This window comes from Conger conger, chromosome 13 (assembly GCF_963514075.1).
Source record: "Conger conger chromosome 13, fConCon1.1, whole genome shotgun sequence".
NCBI lineage: Eukaryota > Metazoa > Chordata > Actinopteri > Anguilliformes > Congridae > Conger > Conger conger.
In genome coordinates, this window is record NC_083772.1 from 3,611,905 (window position 1) to 3,629,720 (window position 17,816).

The window sequence follows — 17,816 nt, forward strand, 5'->3', positions numbered from 1 at the left end:
CCTGCCTCTCTATACTATATACTGTCCAATAAAGCTGAAAAAGGCCTAAAAAATATCTTTAAAAAAAAAAAAAGAGCCGTAGGTGCTAAAGCCGCTCCCGCTCTCTCTGCTCTCCTCCCTCAGGAGCGTCGTCCGGCAGCACCGACCTCCTCCCGGCCCCGAGCGCCTCCACCAACTGGACGGCCTCGCTGCTGACGGACAGCGGGCGCGACAGCGACCTCATCTTCCGCTTCGACGGGCGGCAGGCGGCCAAGATCCCGGATCGGGTGGTGCCGCAGAACCTGACGGACCAGTTCACCATCGCCACCTGGATGAAGCACGGGCCAAGCCCGGGCCTGAGGGCCGAGAAGGAGACGCTCCTCTGCAACTCCGACAAGACCGGTGAGTCACCGCGCGAGGAGGTCCCGCCGACGCGGCTCGCCCTGCTCTCAGGCCGCCGAATCCTGGAGCCTCGATCGGAAAAACACACCATTTTTAAATGGCTTAAAGGTGCAATAGGTAATCTAGGACTTGCGGCGACAAGCACCCTCGAACCACAACACTGTTTATCCCTCCCCCTTCTCTGTGAACGCGCTGATAACGAAACGCCATTGGCTGTGGCAAATAGAAGCAATTTTCAACCAATGAGCTTGAATTATTGTACAGCTATATGATGATTTGGTGCAGATTGCCGGCCCGTCAACTGCATATATGAGTCAACGTGTCAGTGAGCCTTTTTCAATCATAGGAAGGGATTTACAATGGTCTTGTAACAATGTTTAAGCACACAAATCTTACCTATTGTACCTTTAATAAGGCCATCTTCTAAATGTAAAATCAGTAAACTGGGTAACAGCAAATGTGAAGTCTGAAATGGCTTGGATGTCGAAGTCGAAGCAGCAAGGCGTGGTGATTTGATTCTAGGCACAGTATTTAGCAGGAGTGGTTTCTGATAGGAGAATACCTGCATACGCTAATAAGCTTTACTTCCTTGGGTTCGGCTGTGCAAACCCCACGTTCCACGTGCCCGTGTTACAGGGCTGTTATGTGCCGGCCACGTGCTCCAATCAGACAGGCACTGATTTCCCGTGACAGTGCTCACCTCACCTGTGCTCACCTGCTACACCTGGTACACGGTCCCCTTGAGGCTCCCGTCTTGTCTCTGGTCAAAGTCGACAGATCAAAGGGCATGGCACGGCAATGATCAGAGCAGGTAGCCCTTGGGACTTTAATGGGCAGATCAATCATTCGCATCAAAGCCGATCCGAGGAAAAGTAAATCAATAGACTGAGACTGAGACGGACAATCCTCGGCAGCGCTCTGTAAGAAAACACAGACGGATTGATTGAGGGGCGCATCCTCGCACATCCAAGCAAGTTGCAAGTCCCTCCCCCCCCCCGAACGCTCGTAGCCCTGCTCCCCCTGGAAGTGTTAGCAGTGCGTGGGCCAGAGCGCTGTGGCCTGTCACGAGCTTCTTTTACGGGATGGTAATAATTTTTTACAAGCGTTGAGGGTCTGTAGAAATGCAGCCTCTTTTACGGCCGTTCTTTGATGCCTATCGCTTGCGTCTTGCGCAGAGATGAACCGTCACCACTACGCCCTCTACGTGCATAACTGTCGGCTGGTCTTCCTGCTACGGAGGGACTTCACCCAGGTGGACACCTTCCGGCCGGCAGAGTTCCACTGGAAGCTGGACCAGGTCAGTGTCACCCCCCCCCATGTCACCCTCAAATCAATGATCAATTGCTTCAACAACAATTTCCATCTCTGCATAAGTCTGTGGTACCATTTATTTATTTATTTATTTGTATTTGAGCAGTTTTTACAGGCTCAAACCATGACAAAGCTTCAGATTAACTCGCCGATTTGTCCTTGGGAGAAAAAAAAAAATATTTAACTGAAAAAAAAAAAAAAACGTTTTCACTGAATTTTTACAATACGAGACAGAACGTCTGTTGATGTGGCTGTGAGCTTTATGTCTATTTTTATGTATTTCATCCTTCCCCCCCCGCAGCTTGGTAAAGGTGAACATAAAGATAACTGAAGACAGGGAGGAGTAGGCAGGGGTCATGTGACAGGGGTCAGTGCGACTCAGGCAGCAGACAGGGGCTGTTTGGGGCGGGGGGGGGGCAGAAGGGACGAATCATTGTCGAAGGGCCTGGGGGGTCAGGCCAGCTGTCAGACTCTACATTGTGTGACCGGATTGGACTAGAGACACGCGCAGCTGAGGACTGTGCAGCGGGTGGCAGCTCGCTGATCTGACGGCACGAGGCTGACTGAGAGGAATGTGAGGTGCACGGAGGGGTCAGGACGTCTGCTTTCCGCCGCTTCTCCAAAGGCTGAATAAAACCGCACAACAGGACGTTCAACCTTGTCAGGAATATAGGTCGTCCTATACTCACTCTGAAATATTATTATTATTATTATTATTATTATTATTATTAATTGGAAGATTCCTTTCATTTGGCTGTTGTTAATTGTTCACATTAAATAACATTTTCACATTTTCATGGTCGAGGCCCAATTGTGAAAGGCTAGCAGTAACTGCTGGCTAGTTATGGCGTCCGACACGTTTTCGGTCATTTCTTTACTGAATGATGTAAGTGTTCCGTTATTGCCTGCTAGGCATAGTGCGTAACGGGGTTTCGTCTTGCATATTCTGGTCTTCAATAAATGGTTGGCATTTATATAGCGTGTGTATCCAAAGCGCTGTAGAATTCATGCTTCTCATTCGCCCGTTCATACACACACGGTGATTGGCTGCCATGCAAGGCACCAACGAGTGCGTCAGGAGGATTTTAAGGGTTAGATGTCTTGCTCAGGGACACTTTGACACACCCAGGCGGGGATCGAACCGGCAACCCTCCGACTGCCAGACGACTGCTCTTACCTCCAGAGTGGTATGAGTCATTATTAATTGTTGACACAATAACAAAGGCAAGCCACTGAGGATTCAGATTAATTTCAGTCATCCAAAGATGATTGGTCAGGACCCTGGCTAGGACCAGGATCAAGTCAGGGGTAAGAGTGAGCACATGGTGAGAAGATGATTTTTGTGTCTAATTTTGTGTCTAGATTATCTCAGTGAATGGTAATTCTACACATCAGTTCAACAGAAGCAAGACAAATTGTCACTATTATTACAAAAAAAGAGGACCTGTCCATGGTTAAGAAACATCCAGAGTTATTTGGAGGTGTGACCGAGAGTTTGCCTGTGCTTTCACCAGGTCAAACAGATGGTGAACAAAATAAATAAAGTCATAAAATTCATTGGACTGCATCTCCCAGAGGTCCATTAACAGTTTTACTTGTCAAAGCACCATATAGATAGTGCTGACATCTTTCAGTGTTCTGACAGCACAAACTATATTGTCGTTTGTTAATGGACCTCTGGGACCTGTGGACCAGAAACTTGATGCACTGTAACTGAGAATCCATGTGTTACAAATGGACTAGTTTATCTTCTCATAAAGTTGCTCAGTCATAGGAGATCAATATCCTGGTCCACAGGTACCAAGTACGTGTTAGGTGTGAGCAACTGATGTTTCAAAAGAAGTTTACATACAGCTCTTAGAGCCTTTTGACTGAGAACGATGAGTCTAGGAAAGCCAGGCATGATCTAATAATGTGATTGCCGAACAAATGCATACAGTGATATCTGAGCTATCTGTAGTGGTTCTGTATCGGGATCTTTCCCGACGAGTTGCCGTGCTTGAGAATGACTGAAAAACATTTCTGTTCATTTCTGTGTGAAGAAAAAAATGTCTTGGACTGCCATAGCTCAGCCGTCACACAAAACGTAATTGCACATTTCATAAAACTTGATAATTCTTGTTTTCAGTCATTTATATGTCCGAGGCACTCCACTTTAATAGCCTACTTTAGCCAATCCAATGAATAGCGTATTCAAAGCCGTTAATCAACGCATGAAATCTTAATGGTTTCTCAGACCGAGAGCTGATGTTTGTCCCCCTGTCGAATTGGCAGTTGACTATTGAAAGTTAATCATTCATGAATTGGTTGTGTTAGCTAGTAGCACTATCGGTTATCACCCCACAGAAATAGCCACGCCCATGGCCACCACACAAACTCCCAGCTGCATGTGTGGTTCGCTCCTGGGTTGATTCCACTGGCCCATGGTACATCTTTGTGCATGGAATGCACATTGTTTAGTGGACAGTCCTCACCAACACCATAGTGATTCAGTCATTGTCTGGCCTTTATGGAATGCAGAGTTCTCTGAGTGAAATGCATTTGTCCACTCTAGTGATGGAATACAGGGGACGAGTGTAATATGTGGTAATATTTGAATATTTGAACGTCCAGGAAAGGAACACTTATTCAGTCGTTGCGGGGACAGATGGACATTTTTCAGCCCATGAAAAAGTTTTAGTATCTCAGAACATAACCAGACCAACATAAATCACCTCCAGTTCTCCTTTTCTTTCTTTTTCTCTTAACATAGCATCCCCCTGTCTCTCTCTCTCTTTCCCTCTCTCTCTCTTTCCCTCTCTCTCCCTCTCCCTCTCGCTCTCTCTCTCTCTCTCAGCTTATCTGTGATTTTTAATTACGTTTGGCGAAATCCAATCACAGACCACAATTTTGCGGGAAGGCTGAAGCTGTAATCCAAAGACGGGGGATGAGAATCCTGCGGGATATCATTTCGCCCGGCCTTAAATTAGCGAGCTGTCAAAAGAGTGTTCTCCCTGGAAGTGCTCATCAGGCGCTCTCCTGCGCTGCTTCCCCGACCTGCTTTCACTCTTTGTTAAGGTGTACACCTGTCTCTGGAGAAGGTGTATACAGGTGCGCACTACCTGCGCAGGCCTCTCTCGCCATCAGGCTGTTCTGTTTCGATTTCGATGCGCAGCAACATCCACGGCCTCATTAAAGAGCTTCAAGGAAAGGGCAACATGTTTTTCACAAGCACAATGTGCGCGCTTTAGCTGTACTGAACGTTAATTGTATTTATAGCTTACAGTAATTGTGCACTCGACACTGCAAAAGAGCTGCAAACAAAGTAGCAAACATGGGTATAGCTGTTGACAGGACAACAATACAACATACTTTAAGCAACAAAGACCTATATTGCAGAGTTGCCAGAAAGAACGACCTCAAAACAAATTTAAGCATCTGGAATATGCAAAAGAAAATATTGAGGAGCCTGAAGCTCTTTGGAACAATGTGCTTTGGACTGACAAAGCCAACACTTTTTGGGCCACCACCAAAGAAGGTATGTTTGGAGAAAAAATGGTTTGCCAACTGTGAAGCATGGAGGTGGATCCATTATGCTTTGGGGTTGTGTGGCAGCTGGGGCAAAGGAAATATTGTGGGATTGTCTAGAAATTCTAGAGGCGAATATTGTTCAAAGGTCATTCCAGACATTGAAGTTGGGTATTCCAGCAAGACAGTGATCCAAAGCATAACTTGAAGTCAACCATGAAGTACCTCCAGGTGAAGATGAAGGTCTTGGAATGGCTGCCACAGTCCCCAGACTTGAATATTATTTTAAATCTGTGGAGAGATGTCAAACAGGCCATACATGCAAGGAGACAGAAGAATATTTCTGAGCTAGAGGTGTTCTGCCAGGAATAATAGGGAAAAATTCCAAAATCGAGAATTGAAAGAATCTTAGCTGGCTGCAGGAATTGTTTACAAGCTGTTATAGTGGCTCGAGGAGGAGTTACAAAATACTAACTGACAGGGTCCCCAAACTTTAGCACAGGGCCTTTTTCCTTTGTTTATTATTTTAAAACTTTTTACATTTTAAACATTTTAATAAAAAGTAATCTTGCTTTAAAAATTTTTGAAATGTGTCATGTTTACCGTTATCCCATTTAGAGGTTAGGTTCTTCTCAGGTCACTCAGATATTCGTTGTAAAAGGCCTTTTGACCAGGAGTGCCCAAATGTTTGCGCACTACTGTACATTGAAATGTAACGTATCGTACCTTTTAAATGAACTTGCTGGCATGGTAAACACATTGTCACAGTGTGAAATGGACATTGTCACCAGATTTAGGCTAAGATCATTATCATAGGCCCACAGCACAAAATGCAGCCTGACAAAAGTGAGTGGAACTGCCTGCTAATCACATTTTGCAAATGAAGCAGAGATTAAAATGTGCAGTTAAGAAAAACTGTTCAACACGTTGAATATCTGCGCTTTGTGTGATTTTTCGGAAGTTGTAGATGGTATACTAGTGCAGCGTGTAGTCATTAATACTAAATACCAAATACTAAAACCTGACTTTGTAGGCTACAGCATGTACCAAAGTTTAACTAAATAAAAACAAATATACAGTAACACCATTTTTTGGTTATTCTGGTAATGCAATTTGAACCTGCTTTAACAATGTTCTGTTAAATATATAATCTATTTGTAAAATTAAGTAATTCATTATTTCTGCCTTTTTTTTCACGATTTTGCCATGACTGCTACATGACTTAAGTCATTATTTTTCTGTGACAAATCACCCAGCCTTAATTGTTGCATGTCTGTTTAATCTGTATCAACTGTTTTAGGATTTCTTACTCTGGGAGTTGAGGTGGTATAATTCTGTGATTCTCTCAGTGCATCTTTGATGCCTGTCTACATCCTGCTTGCATCTCAATTATGCCTACTCTTCAGAGGTGGAGAAATTTTATGCGAAAATCGACCCCTGTTAATTGTGTGAGCTTGAGTAAATTCAATGGAATGCATAATCAACCACATTTATAATATCTCCTCCTGTTATTTGTGTGATCCTCTCTAAAATGCATATGCATTATGGAGAGAAGCACACCTCATGCATACTGTATGTAATCTGCATCCAGCCCTTGTTTGATACGTAACACATACCGTTTGCTTCTGGGGCAGAATACTATCTGCACTTGAAACAAGTCGCAAAGAGTAAATCTGGTTCGATGAGAGCAGCCAGCTGTTTGGTGAAACAGCTTTTAAGGTGGGAGCGCACCAAGCACACATATGGAAAACACCTTATGCATTCAGCTACACGGCCGTGGGTTTGGTTCGTCTGGCTTCCAGTCATCATTTCCCATGCCAGTCCTCAGCCTCTCAAAAGGCAGCCGTCAACTGCTCACATTATCAATCAGTCATCAACTGCTCACCTGCTAATCGTCACCCTCCCTCATGCTGATCATCAGCCGCTCGTTACTGCTTTTCCTGCTCGTCTGGGCCGGTTTCCTTTTTCATGTTGAACTCTTGCCTTTTTAAAAGGAAGAGGGGCATCATGGTAGTCATAATAACAGATCAGTGAGTCATATACACTCAGTGAGCACTTTGTTAGGTAGTCTTCTGCTGCTGTAGCCTATCCACTTGGAGGTTTTGACTCGTTGTGTGTTGAGAGATGTTCTTTTGTATACCACTGTTGGTTATTTGCATTACTGTCAGCTTTCTGACAGCTTCGACCAGACTGGCCCTTCTCCTCTGACCTCTCTCATTAACAATGCATTCCTGCCTGCAGAACTGCTGCCTACTGGATGTTTTTTTTGTTTTTCACACCATTCTCAGAAAACTCTAGAGACTGTTGTGCATGGAAATCCCAGGACATCAGCAGTTTCTGAAATACTCAAATCACCCTATCTGGTACCAACAATCATTCCATGGTCAAAGTCACTTAGATCACATTTATTTACCATTCTGGCATTTGGTCTGAAAAACAGCTGAACCTCTTGACCACGTCTTCATGCATGTAGTTGCTGCCACATGATTGGTTGATGAAATATTTGCATTAACAAGCTGGTGTACAGGTAAAATGCAGAGCACAAGTGCAGTTCAGTATCATATTTATGGAATATCCATCCATCCATCCATTATCTTAACCCGCTTATCCTGAACAGGGTCGCAGGGGGGCTGGAGCCTATCCCAGCATACATTGGGCGAAAGGCAGGAATACACCCTGGACAGGTCGCCAGTCCATCGCAGGGCACACACACCATTCACTCACACACTCACACCTATGGGCAATTTAGACTCTCCAATCAGCCTAACCTGCATGTCTTTGGACTGTGGGAGGAAACCGGAGTTCCCGGAGGAAACCCACGCAGACACGGGGAGAACATGCAAACTCCGGCCGACGGGGATTCGAACCCAGGACCTCCTTGCTGTGAGGCGGCAGTGCTACCCACTGCACCATCCGTGCCGCCATATATTTATGGAATATGCACAAGTAAATATATAACAGAAATCAAATTCCTAGTGAGTAAATCGAGGTTGCCACAGGCACACATGCATACACACACTGTACACACACTTGAGTTCAGTTGAAGGGAACCCCTTCAGTGTTTGTTTTAAGAAAAATGAAAGGGTCTCAGTGATGGAGTCTAATGGCACACCTGACCGCAAATTACCATGTCCACAATCACTGCACTGGGAGCCGGGAGAATTTATATTATCAACACACTTTAATGGGATAAAAATAAGTATCGCTGAAATAGTGCCGTGCATATAATGCTGTTATTGGAGTCGCAAGGTCTTCCTGTCTGAGTGCTTTAACTATTCACATGTTCAGTGGCGCAACGTGATATTTTTTTGAATTAAATTATGCTTCAATTGTGTTGTAATCACAGGTTACCTTGACCCTGTTTGAAAAACACAATTTGGAATTTGCAGGTCTTTGTTGCTCTTTGCCACCAAATGGCTCTGGTCTAAATGTTAAGACTATTTGTCACTTACTTTGAGAGTTACTTAGTCGCCCTCTAAAGAGTACATTTCTACAACGGCTAGCAGTATCTGTTGCTAAGGCCGCCTTTATTTGTGGGCATGATTTTTTGAGACTATCTAGTGGCTTGCATCTTGCAGTGTAGCCTCTGTGTAAGTTTTCCGGGGACAGTAGTCACGTCCACGCCTGCCTCCTGAAGAGGCAGTTTCTGTCGGGCAGGTGTTTGGCGGTTATACAGCTACTGTATGTCGGCACTAACATAGAGCAACTATACAATTACTGTATGTTGGAAACTGAAAAGCACCTCTATACAGTATTCCATGCAATGGATGAATAACTCGGCAAATATTTGGTGGTAAATAACCTGTGTGCTGATTTACTAAACGGATGACACTGTTAGAAGAGTCTGAGAGAGGCCCGTCTCGCCATCTGCTCTCTCACTGGAAGATGGATGTGGAGAGCCAGTGAAACGCACTAGTTATGCAAGGCGACATGGCAGTTGACACAATCCTGGATAAACATGATTAAAAACTCCTGTCTTCTGGGAAACGGAGAACCTCTGGGGATGCAAACCATAACAGAGTTCAGCTTCAGAGAAAGGCTTTCCGCTACATACAGGGAGCTTCCACCAAATCCTTCATTTCTTTTCCAATGCTGCTTCTCATTGCATGATTTTTTATTTTTTTTTCATCGCCTGAGGCTGTTTCAGGGAAGACAAATGCATTTAAAGTGCCAGGTTTTAGTATATCTTTTATGCATGTAATTACGACTACATTAAAATACCCCCGTATAAAGGTGAACATTTTATGTACACTTATGTACCTTCCTATGAACGTCTGTAATAACCAGAACATCACCCTGAAGAGGTGGGATGAGCTGTTGACTTTATGAAATTGTATTACTTGTTATTTGTGTCTGTTTGTTACTTGTGGCTGCAATGACGTGAGATGAGGTAACTCCTCCGATTCTTGCATTTGCTTAAAGAGCTCGGGATGCTGCAGACACATCTAAAATGCCTGGAGGGCAAGACCACGTACTGAAGTGTGGTTTTTGTGTTGAAACATTGTTATAAGACGATTACATTACATTACATTAACAGGCATTTGGCAGACGCTAAATTATCCAGAGTGACGTACGGTTGATTAGACTGAGCAGGAGGCAATCCTCCCCTGGAGCAATGCAGGGTTAAGGGCCTTGCTCAAGGGCCCAACGGCTGTGCGGATCTTATTGTGGCTACACCGGGGATCGAACCGCCGACCTTGCGGGTCCCAGTCATGTACCGTCACCACTACCTGGCGCCCAAGACCATTCCCTTCCTATCACTGAAAAAGACATGTTGGACTGACATGTTCACTCACCCTCTGGCTGTGTTTATAGTCCTTAAATTCTGGTTTCAAAGTGTACATTTGTTGGGCCGTCACTCTGTAGCAAATCATCGTACAGCTGTACAACAATTCAAGAGTTCATTGGTTGAAAATTGGTTCTAACTGCCACGGCCAATGGCATGGGGGCTTGTTCTGATTGTTCGTGTAGCTGCCCAAATTGTACTTCAGATCACTGAAACTGTGTATACTATTGGTGATTATCCAAGCGAAGAATACATTATAAAGTTATAAAACGTGTTGTGGTTTGAGGTTGTTTGTTGTTGCAATTCCTCTCTTGACCATTAGGAGTCCGAAATAACCTATTGTACCTTTAATGTAGATAAGTTACTCTGATGACGGCCTTGTGCCGAAACGTCAGCACGTCTGCCAATGAAGTGGTGACTCTGTAAAGTAGCAGTGTTGCGCTTTTTCCTTACTTTTTCAAATGTAGATATACCTAAAATACCAGAATGACACACACGCTAAATAACGTCGCTTGAGGATATGTGCTTATCTGGGATATTTCTTTTGGAAATCTTTGCCCATGTTATGAAAGCCTTGTCCAATAGGATCTGTTCATTTATGATCTGGAACCTGTGTGTTGATTTGACAGTTTTAAGGGGATATTCATGTGTGTCAGAGCAAACCTTGGTGCCAGTCTGTAGGGGAAGGAGGGTGAAAGGCTGGAGAACAACGCCTCTTTGTGGCCACCTTCAATGAAAGAATATTTCTGGAACACTATTTTTGTCCAAATTCATGGTGCTGCATTTTCCATGTCCAATCGGTGGTTTCACACCACAGCATATGGATATAGTGTATACATTTCATGAGCACCGTAGAGAACAATGCACACAACAATAAAATAAATTAAATATACCTGTATTTGTCTGGTCCCACGGTCAGGTGATTTTTAAGGTGAATATTAAGCAAGATTCAACCATGAAGACAACAACTCAGTAATTATAGAACAGCAGATCATTTTCATACAGCTATAGGTTTAACAGCTGAGATGCAAAAAAGTGTCCATAAGTCAGTCAAATTCCTTTTTGTCATTTCAAACGGGAACATGTTGAATGTTAGCTAATAAAAATGTTCCGTAGGAGTTAGAGTTGTGGTGTGAGACAGTTGAGGGCAGAAAACAACGGAGGAGGTTTGTAGAATTTTTTCTGTCAGTGGTACAATACATCTAAGCCAAATTATATACTGCAATGTGGTCTCTTTTTGCTACTGAGAGGATTGCCTTTAAACAGATGTGATCTTCACGACTGCGATTCCAGTGTGAGATACGTGGTGAATTGTGCGAGGATGGAGATAAGAGACTAATGATGCGTGCTGATCAGCAGGTGTTAAGTTCCTTTCTGTCATCACACCCCCATATATAGAGACACCTTGATAATGAATGTCAACGGTGCTTATGCTTCACGTCCTGTGTTGCTGCACAATGCTAAGCAACGAGGGAGTTGTTAAATGCAATCCGTTTATTCAGTTGGACGTTTAGTAAAAAATATTACTTGCTCAAGGGTACCATGGCAATAGCCCACCTGAGAATTGAGCTTCCCGCATTCGAGTTACAAGCCCACTTGCATGCGTCATCTTCACCGGCTCTATTTTGCCGATGTAACGTAGATGCACCTGGGCACTAGGGGAATTGCTTTGTTCTGGCTCACGCAAACAGAATATTTCTCACCTGTGCCAGGTTTGGTAGTTATGAGGTCTGCAATAAACCCCATTTGTGTCAACGTGGGTTGGTCGGGGCAACCCAAACATAGTAGTCATATACGTTAGGCGTAACATAATAGAGACGTTCAGCGCTGTGCAGGTCTGGTTTACACCGACCCACATGAAAGTTTTTTGATAAATCTAGTAAGCACGCCATCTTATTTCCCGTTCTCTGGCCTGATTCCTGCCGAGCTGATACAGTAGTGGTAGCAGCACCGCGGAGGGGCTGACTGGAGGGGCTGACTGGAGGGGCACCCTGCCAGCTGCCTCCTGCTCCTGATCACCCTGCGGAACTCTTCACGGCAGCCATTTTATTACAGCTTTTAAACACTGGCACGTGTTACGGAAAGTATATTTTATTTGAGGAAGAAAAAAACATTCAGATTTTAAAAAATTCCATTCCGGTCCTCACTTTTCTTTTGATATCACGAGTAATGGCTCACGAAGATGCTCATTACAGAGCTTCTCATAACGCGCTTGCTCTTCCACCAAAATTTGGTTGGCTGCGGTGCGAGGGCACTGTTTTTAACTCACTCAGTGCCATGGAATACTGTCTAGAATGTTCTTAGGGGAGCATTTCGGGATCCCTGGTGTTCACTCGTATGTTCACTCCAATGCCTGTGTGTCTGTGAGTCATCCCGCGACTTCATTCTTTTGTTTTTCTGATTTTTCCCTTTCTCGTATTTACATCTCCCCGGTGTTGTCAAGCCTCTTAGCAGTGACATCCACTTGAAATGGCAGGAGGATAATAGGCTCTCTAACCGTGAAGAAGGGCTTTCATCATCCGGGCCAAAGCTGCAATTTGGATGCTCTTTAACTTTGTCATCGTCACAAAGCTTTATACAGCTAAATGTTTCTCTGTTGCTGTTAATGGAAAACTATTTGTGTTTGAAACAGTCTGTGGCCTCAATTGTATTACATTATTCCCTGGAGAAAGAGTGCACAATAATATGTCTGGATATATGGACGTTCCTCCCTCATAATAGCTACATCATTTATTTATCCAGCTATGGTCAGACATCTACTCTGATATCACAATATAAATATGAACCTTTTTTTTTTAATTGCAGTCTTGAATTGCATTTTAATTATCTGAAAATGGTAAAACAAAACATATCATAAGTATTTAGCTGTCCCCCATCACGATGATTCGTTAAATAAATGAGAGGTCCCAACATTGATCATTGTGAGACTACTTGCCACAATATCTTGCTCAGATATGGTACTTCTGCAGACCTAAAATTACTCATTTCAAATCCATAATTAAAACATTTTATACATAGACTGAAATAACCCTGGTATTCATATTATTCTTCCTGGTTTCATTCTGACAATGAGTCTATGTTCTAGCACTTGAGATATGTTTTAAATAAATAATTGTAACTTGTTCATAGTGATATTAGCATACTTATTACATGCATTTGTGTAGGACACACAAATCTCCTTTAATGCATCGTTCAGTTGTGAGTCATCTCTTGCCAAGTTCCCCCTCTGCCAACATTATAATAGCACGGAATTCAACAAAAGATCCTCACATAATCACCAGTTTGAGAGCTTAAAATCTGGAATTTGTCCATATTCATGAGTGACCAAAAGGAGACATTAGGTCCAGCACACCAGTTAACATCTGATAAAAGATGACTTCTCCTGTGTCCTGGGGAACTGGTCTTTTTCAAGCAGGAGGGGCGGCCTGCAGCACAGTGGTTAAGGTACATGACTGGGACCCACAAGGTCGGTGATTCAAGCCCCGGTGTAGCCACACTAAGATCCGCACAGCCGTTGGGCCCTTGAGCAAGGCCCTTAACCCTGCATTGCTCAAGGGGAGGATTGTCTCCTGCTTAGTCTAATCAAAGGTAAGTCGCTTTGGATAAAAGCATCAGCCAAATGACATGCAATGTAAAAAAGAGCTTTTTTTTTTGTCACAAGCAGGACAGTGCTGATGTATACTTTGCAGTTGTTGGAGAGTGGAATATGGCTACCTCATGTTCTCAGAGAGGGGGCAATTATCTCTGTTCCTCTTTCGGCATTTGCACGGGAAACTGGCCCGTTCCCATGGCATCGTGCAGTTGGGCACGGATGACCTTCAGTGTTAAGTTCCCACTTCTGTAAATCACCCTGGATGAGAGCAGCTGCTAAGTGATTGTAATGTCATGTAATGTCATGTTAATGATGGCACTCGTCTTCTTCAGTGAGTGGATTTATCCTCTCGCATACTGGCTCACCATTGCGCATTTAACTTTCTGCAGAAGTGCTCTTCATTTGCCCGCCAAGGAGACAGTGCAGTCAAAAGGAGAGTGCAATGCAGTTCCCTCGCATTGACTACTGGATTGCCATGCAGGTCAACACTCATAAACAGCGTACGATAGCTGCATACCTGAGCCTTTCCCCGGTCATGAGACATTTTATCACTTTAATTTGTGGATCATGATATTAAATTACACATGCCATGTGGATTCATGTATCCTAGAGCAGCTAAGACTTTTAACAGTGTAGATCAATATTTACAATCAAAAATATAAACTGTAGTCAGGTCAGGTCAGGTGTGAATTGGGTCAGAACATCTGAGCTGAGAGAGGTGTGACTATTAGGTGCCGGTGTGATTGGCAGCCATATTGACCCAGCCTCTAGTACATGATTGACAATCACTTCCTGATTCTGGCAGGTCATTGATCTGTCTGAGAGCAAGGGGTGAATCTCAGACCTGACAATTAAAAGAGAACTTGTCACTGCAGTGACAGCAAAGCACTCTCGCAAAGTCTCACCTATGTAACATTTCTCAGCACGAGTTGAGATGCTACTTCTGAAACCAACTGCTACTGCAACTCCACTTGCAGCAGTGACTTCATTTCTTCATACTTCATGCCGTACTAAAAGCATTAAGTTTTGTTCCATTTTACCCTACTTTTATACTTCCTTTTGGAGCTTTGGAAACTTTTTGCTTTTTGTTCCTTGATGATGGTTTGTTGAGGCACACTAGCCAATGGAACAATGAATGTACTACAAAGGTTAACCTGGTTTAATACTCTTGCAGATATTAGGTAAACAGGATCATTGACGTTACTGCCTTTTGTTGTGATTGGATCTTTGCTGGTTTTGGGCTTTTCTTTGATCTTAGGTTATATACTGTAAGGGGAAAGTGGAATGGTTCTGGGAGTCCGCACACTGTACAATATATTGCATTTTAAGGTCCGAACACATACCCATAGACGTCAGGGTAGTCACTTCCCTATACACTAGTGCCATTACAAGATACAGAAGTGTATAATTGTAGGTAACACAAGCCAGAGGTACGTCTGTATCTACCCAGACAGATGGCGATCCATATAGAGCCACACTACTGATGGAAAGAGGTAGGTAGTCTCATAGCTCATAGATCATTTGCTGCTCCCTTCTATGTTTAATTGTAAGCACAGAGGAAAGGTAAACATTATTAGAAGCAAGAAGCAAGATAACTTTAAATTAGAAGCGAGATAACATTAAATTAATTCTGTTCCAGCGCGGGGTAAGACTAAATGCCAAATGGTTCCGCATTTACATAGCGCCTTTATCCAAACGCTGTACAGTTGATGCTTCTCATTCATACACTGACACGCAAGGCACCAGCCAGCTCGTCAGGAGCAATCAGGGGTGAGGAGTGAGGAGGTGACACTTCAGCACACCCGGGGCGGAATCGAACCCGCAACCCTCCGACTCTCTTCCCTCCTGAGCCAATGTCACCCCATGGATTCCTACCCCATGGATTCCTACCCCATGCATTCCTTGGTGTGTCTGAGGGCAATCTTAGAAAGTTGCTTCTATTGTGTGTTCATCAAATAGAACGGCTAAATTGGCTAGCTCAACAAAGCTGCAGTTGTATAGTCTACAAATAAGACCTTACCAGACACACAAACGTGTGTTCATACCAATTTAAAAAGAATAAAAGCAAATTTTAAATGACACTCTCCAGAAAATCCATTATCATTAACGGTTAATTTAAAAAAAAGACCATGGCTTCTCAATAATATGCTGAGCAATAGAATGTGCTCGTTTTCAGCTTTTGCCGAAAAACTAGCCAAGTTTAACTAATTCCCACAGTTTGTCCGGCTGAATTAGTCATGTCAGCATACCATAGTGCATAGCTCTTTATTGTGACTGGCTATGGTATAGTGCAGGCAGTGAAACTCTGTCTTTCTTCAATGAAAGGGGGGCCTCCACTGTACAGAATGTACTTATCTGGAAAAAAAAAATGTTTCCTTTGAGTAGAAAAATACATACCAAAGCATCAATAAAATTGACGCTAATGCCTTCTCTGTTTTAAGACAGGAAATTAATTTGCCCTGTTTTCCAGCAGACAAAACAGGAAACATAATAATTACTGAAATGTAATCTGGCAGTAAAATGGCAGTGAGTCTGAATTACCATAAGCGGACACACAGGCTGGCGACGATTCATTGGACCAGATTTAGCCACCAAGGCTGTAAATGCATATGCAATTCAGTCAAGCCTTGGGATTAACACAGAACCGTATCTCAATAAGGGCTACATAGCTCGCTCTCAATATAGTATGAAGATGTATAAATTTAATCCTGATAAAAATTAGTTTTCATGGAATGATTGATAACAATGTTTCTTATTGAATTGAATTGAATTGCAATTTAGACTCTCCAATCAGCCTAACCTGCATGACTGTGGGAGGAAACCGGAGTACCCGGAGGAAACCCACGCAGACACGGAGAACATGCAAACTCCACACAGAGAGGCCCCGGCCGACGAGGATTCGAACCCAGGACCTCCTTGCTGTGAGGCGGCAGTGCTACCCACTGCACCATCCGTGCTGCCCTGTTATTTAATACAAAACCTCTAAGTGATTAGTGAACCCATACAAATGAGGCCATTAATTTAGAGCACAATATTTATGCACAATATCATCCAGGTATGAACAGACACCAAGGCCTGTAATAGATAATGTGGTTACATTTCCTGGCATCACTTTTAGAACTGAAGTGTAGTGGGCGCCCCTTAACTCTACCATGCTCGTGTATGCATATCAAGGTAATCATAAACAACAGTGTTTTACAATGTTACAATACAACGCATAACAGGGTGGACAGTGACAGAGTGGACATGGCAGAGGAGGTAAAACGGCATGAAAATCATTTTGGCATAGTATGTGTTGGTTCACATTTTACACAAACTGTGCAGTGATATATCATTGGGACTTAACAGGCGCTGGATTGTAGGAATGACCCAGATGAGGGGGAAGCTGAAAGTATGTAGCACCCAGCTGGGTAATAATCGTATTAAAACGGTAAAGCTTGTGAACTTGGGAGACAGGCAAACAGATTCTTTGGTTTGTTTTGTTGAATCTGGAACAATGTGAGTTTTGTTTGCGTTGAATCGCATACACAGTCAAACCGGCTGTGGGCATTTGATTGAATCTAAAGTGTCTCTACCAGCCTCTGCTGCAGGGTGGCTGGTCGGAAGGGAATCTCAAAGATAAATTGTCCTTCAAATGGAGACTCACAGCAAAGTTCTCTAAAGTAAAAGGGGATTATGCAAGAAAAGTAGTGAAGGGCAGAAGCAATTTGAAAGACCTTTTTCATGTAATAATTCTACCAGATTTATTGTCTCGGCATAATTCCCGGAACAGCGGGAAAGTGGACAGCTCCCTCCTAATTCCATTGTGGAGAAACTTTGGTGTGATAGCTGGTTCCTTCAGGCAATTTCTCCCCCAGCGACCCCACCCCGTGGATAATGACTTGCTTTCGTGGGATGACCCTGAGACAAATGTTGCAGGGCTGCTATTCCTCACCGTGGCCGCCTTTAATCCGTGTCACCTCTCCGACGCTCAGACGTCCTGGCAGCCTGGCCCACCGAAGGTACCAATCTCGCCCTAGGTCACCTATCATTTGTGCTTATGATAGCCTGCATTTATTTACAGGCCTGCACGTACCAGAATCCTCTTCCTGGTGTTCGTGTCTAAAACGCCCACAAAGCATTCACAAGGAGCGGTGACGTAGGTTTATTGAAAAGTCCATGACCCTGCCCCCAGGGCGCAATTCCCCCTCCACCTCCAGCGGTCAGCTCTCTGTTTATGTCATGTCATGTGGGAAGTCG

General features: G+C 43.7%; 1 protein-coding gene across 1 annotated transcript in view; it reads left to right on the forward strand.

Annotated features, from left to right (window-relative positions):
- The window catches only part of LOC133107895 (calsyntenin-2-like), a 275,668-nt gene that overhangs the window by 217,107 nt on the left and 40,745 nt on the right, over positions 1-17,816 (forward strand). Inside the window, exons 7-8 of the mRNA XM_061217183.1 lie at positions 124-381; positions 1,557-1,678. Coding sequence (XP_061073167.1) covers positions 124-381; positions 1,557-1,678 — 380 coding nt within the window. The remainder of the gene's footprint in view (positions 1-123; positions 382-1,556; positions 1,679-17,816) is intronic.